Below are 4,945 nucleotides of genomic sequence, written 5' to 3' on the forward strand. Positions count from 1 at the left end.
AAGTAAAAGACATCACCAACAGTAAAAATGCATATAGTCCTAAATGTTTTCCATACTACATGTCACTTTGATTTTGCCATAGTGCAGTACACAGAGTTCATGCTGCTTAACATCTACTTATTATTCCTGTTCATAGTCTAATATACAAATTTGCCACTCATACATTCTTCCACATAACCTAGTTAGGAAACATAATGGCACATAAATGACATAAGCAATGAAGGCAAAGGGTAAGGGATCTCCCTGTTTGCCCCACAGTGGTTGAGAGACTGTAGTGTAACTATGCTTTTGTAGAGCAAAAGGTAGAAATATGGCCTTATCTAGATGCCCGAGGGCAAACAGTGGTAGAGCGACCCTAAAAGCCCGCTCAGTTTTCTTATAAACGTCAACATTCCAACAGACCAATGACACAGATTGGCACAAAGCCTTGGCTGGTAAAGTAGAAGCCATGCAAGACTGCCATGTGGTGGCATCTTCTTAGTGCAACCATTCACTTTCCTTGGTTTATGATCTTCTCAAAGGTTCCAACATACCTTTTAGCTGCCGCATGGTTTGCAAAATATTGGTACCATTGGCATAAACCCTAATGGTAGCATGGCAGCTATCTCTGCCATCTCAATCACATCTGCTAACTAAGCTCTGGCATATCTCTTCCTACAGTAGCCTGGCAGATTTCTATTCCTAAAGCTGCATTCCCTCCATATATATTCTACCTAATGTTCTCTGTGCGTTCTGCTAGAGAGCAGAAATAAGCAGTTCTTCCTGTTTAGCATGTTTAGGCCCTGTGGGACTGGCAGTCCGTATGGGATCGGGCGTCAAGCACTCCTGGCTGCTCATCCCTGTGGGTGTCAAGTCCATGAGCTCACCCGAAGAGCTGAGAGGAAAAGAGGCAGACACAGATATGCCCGAGGATGGATCAGCTGAGCCAGCAAAGAGGCGAGGAGGCTTCGGCACCAGATTTGGCTCAAACTGTGCTCTTAGAAGTATTTCTTGATCGCTAACTGACTTGGCCATTTCACGGTCTGTTCCTTCTGCCACCATCATATTGTAGAGGTCTTGCAGAGACCCACTTTTACTGTCCAGATTAAATAGACTGTCTATAAATTCTGCAAACTCTAATACTTGTGGACTGGGTACCTCTGTGAGACGGCCATTTTGTAAAGACAGCTCCTCCTGGGCGGGGGTTTGCACCCTGGTTGTCTCTGCTCCTGCTACTATTTCTTCCTCCCAGGGTGGCAGGTCTCCTGGAGATGACCGACCACTGTTATGAACAATTTCAGTATGTTGGCTCTCCTGCGAATGTTTAGAAAGGGCGTCTGCTGCCAAAAGCTCTGTGCGGGAGCTTAGGGATGGGTTCTCCTCTGGAATGGTAGGATCAATGAAAAAGCAGTGAGACTCATCACGTTCCAGGACGGCTCTTAAACTAGGGGAGCCACGAATGCTTCGGAACCCTGAGGAACGTCTTGAATCAAAACTGTATACGGACTCATTGTCTGACAGGCTCTCCATTGTAGCCAGTGGTGCTCTCCGGTCCTGCAGAGAAACTGCCAGGCAGTCCTTAGTGCTCATCAACAATAACTCAACAGGATCCTTCAATATTGGGGACAGAAGTCGAGAGTCATAAAATCCTTCGAGACTAATCTCAGATTGTTTACTCCTACAGAAGTGGAAAAATAAAATTAATCTCCTTTTAATACAAATGCAAAAGTAAAGGAACAAAAAGAATATCCACAAAAGGCTTTATACATTACATTGTACATAGCATTGGCTGCAAGAGAGACAAAAGAGGCCTCATGCTAACTTTTTAACAAACCTTCCAGGCCAGGGTTCCATTGAAATTTGAAAATTCTAAATTATTATTTTATTATAATACCCAGTAACCTAAAAAAGGAATGAACACATGTAACGTATATGCATATAAGTGCACTACAGAGCTAAATACACTTGCATTTCTGAATGTCAGATTTTTCAGCAGCTTGAAAAGGTTGGCGCCTATACATTGAAGCTCGGAGGATAAAATTAACTGCTTAACAAATATCTAAAGCTATTTTTTCTTCATCTGGTCAGGTTTATTTTTACCACCTCTGTCCCAATCAAGACATGTTTATTATGTACTGTCCTGTAGACAAAACATGACATCAAAAAATCTCCCAAAAATAATAAAAAGTGTCCACAATAGATGTTTTTCTTTAATTCCTATTCTGGTGACAACTCTAAATATTTGATTTTCACTCGCTTTCAGCCCTTGTGACAATGGACATCAGGACAAACAGAGTGAATTTTCCCAATGGGGACACAGATCAATAAAAACTTGACAAGAATTCCAATCATTTCCCACTGTCCAGAATAAAAAAAAAAAAAAAAAAAAACCTTTTGGCTTCAGATACTCATTAAGTTTATTCTCAGTGGTAAAATTCTCCCACAGGATGTCTTCATTTCTAAGGGTATTACATTCACTTTACATAAAAGAATAAACTACAAAAATAATGCACAACTGCCCTGCAACTAATAAGCAGTAGTGATGCATCTGTGCTTGGTGTGAACCCAGTACCCTTGAGATTACCCAAGCCCACTCAATATTGTGACAGCCATCTAGTCCTCCTGTCCCAATCAGTTGCAGAGAGGTGCATTCCCCGCTCCGCAGCTGTACGTCACAAAGGAACGAGAAATGCCCTCGTCACAACTCCTACCACTGAATGGGCGGGGGGGGGGAAATCACAGTTGTGAGCGTGCTTGGGTGAACTTGGGTTCACACCAAGCGCAGCCTCATCTCTGATAAGCAGTGTGCAAGTTGGGGAAGAGCTGCTTCAATTAAGGCCTGATAACACATCATGTTTTGCAACACAGTCTAACTTTCCCATGGACCAGTTTAAGTGAAAGAAAAGATGGAAAAAAATGGCATTCATAAATGCAAAGTGTAACTTCATCTAATGAAATAGCTTTATTTTCCGGATGTGAACCAGCAAAATTGACCTCAGAATATTAGGTGGGGTGACAATGGAGTGCTATTCAATACCATTACTACTACCACTATTCAATACTATTTTTCATCTCAGATCTTCTACATCCTGCAGGGTCTGCTGTATCAACGTCCCATGTGATAATGGCCATATTTCATAATATGACTCATCAATATAGTGTCATAATGCCTCGCCAGCTGTTATTGTGAAAGGCAAGCGTGGCAATTCTGCTGACAAGAGTCAGGAATGCCAGTTTATTCATTGGTCCCTATTAATTAAGTGATATTACAGTTAAAAGGATCTTAAGCTACTTCAAATGTTGATGAAATAACATACAATGGATGCTGCTTCTTCATCTTTAAACGTTTTCGTTTCCTGCAGAATCAGCTGGTCCCCTGAGCACTGGTCCTGACTTCCTGTTTTAGAGTGACTCCTTTCTCAAGCAGAGTGCTATGCAGTCACACTTGTGTGTGCTAGTAAGCTGCGTGTGTTTCAACAAACACACAGACAAAGCAAATCAAGCTACAGTGGTGTAGTGGTTAGCGCTTCTGCCTTGCAGCACTGCGGGTCTCTGGCTCGAATTCCGACCAGGTCACTATCTGCAAGGAGTTTGCATGTTCTCCCCGTGCCTGCGTGGGTTTCCTCCGGGTACTCCGGTTTCCTCCCACACTCCAAAGACATGCTGGTAGGTTGATTGGCTCCTCTCTAAGTTGGCCCTCTATGTATGCATGTGAGATAGGGACCTTAGATTGTAAGCTCCTTGAGGGTAGGGACTGATGTGAATGCGCAACTATGTAAAGTGCTGCATACAATTGTCGGCGCTATATAAATACCTGTAATAAATAAATACCTCCCCCCCGGGCCCCCTGTCCTCCCTCCATCTTTCACCAAGCTGGTGGATGAACAGTTGTGATCCCCCTTGTGATCTTGCACTGGACAGGAAGTTGTTCAGGGAAGCTGAGCTGGGAGACTTGGAAGCAGCTGTTCAGAAACATGATTACTGTAAGTGATTGGGGAACTGTAAAGAAATACTTTGCTGTGCAATGTATAATTGTTTGATCTGGACTCTTTATTGAAAAAAGTTTGAGAGTTTTATTACTACTTTAAGAACCATAAGAATGTATGTATTCTATTAGGGCTAATGGGTACTCTGTAGAAGCAATTTTTGTCTACTCTGCAAAAAGAATTATTACACAGACAACTCTTTTTTTCTCAGTCAGTCTCAAGTACAATATTTCAGACAATATTAAAAAGGAGATAACTAAAGGGAGTGTGGATATGACAACTGCCCCACTGTCCCGGAGATCAGGGGGCCCGGGCATAACTCTTCCTTCCCCTGATTTACCAGCTTTGTGCTCACATTACATTCTATATAGATTAAAACTGAATGTTCCCTTTTTGGAAAGTGTACGTTTCATGAAGATTAGCAGACAAAACCTGAACGGGACAAAAGAAAAGATATGTTGGATCTATTAAGATTGTGCATGAGAGTCCTGGGGCTTTCAGTTATGCCCCTTATTAGAAGTGTTAAGAACCATCCTATACAAATGGAATGATTATTCATAGAAGTCTTAGATGTGTAGTAGGGTGCCTCAGTATCCTCCAAAATAGAGGAGATGAACTATAAACTTCTGTCGAGATGGCACCTCAATGAAATGCATTTGGATATATGGGGATATAAGATGTTTCATGGACCTATGCTTTTTATAATGATGTTGAATTTGGATTAGTGCAATCATTTTGAACACATGCTTTTATATGATGTATTATATGTGAAATAAATTATATTTTTATACTCAAAATTCCAAGCTGTGGTGTTATACCTCTCAGTAAACCCCTGTTCTTTTTCTTTGTTACAATTGTGTAGTAGGTAGCACCTAGTACAATTGTTCGTTTTGCTTAGAAAGTATTTAAAAAGTTTAATTGGTTAACAGCATCTAATACAACCAATGCATTTTGGGGAAAAAACACCCCCCCCCCCCCCC

At 41.6% G+C, this 4,945-nt stretch overlaps 1 protein-coding gene across 1 annotated transcript in view; it reads right to left on the reverse strand.

Moving 5' to 3' along the window:
- Positions 1-269: 269 nt before the first annotated feature.
- Positions 270-4,945, reverse strand: part of DAGLA (diacylglycerol lipase alpha) — a 55,721-nt gene continuing 51,045 nt past the window's right edge. Inside the window, exon 20 of the mRNA XM_018565171.1 lies at positions 270-1,657. Within this exon, the coding sequence (XP_018420673.1) occupies positions 736-1,657 (922 nt within the window). The 3' untranslated portion in view covers positions 270-735. The remainder of the gene's footprint in view (positions 1,658-4,945) is intronic.

Source organism: Nanorana parkeri, unplaced genomic scaffold (assembly GCF_000935625.1).
Source record: "Nanorana parkeri isolate BGI_ZX_2015 unplaced genomic scaffold, ASM93562v1 scaffold820, whole genome shotgun sequence".
NCBI classification, from domain to species: Eukaryota; Metazoa; Chordata; class Amphibia; order Anura; family Dicroglossidae; genus Nanorana; species Nanorana parkeri.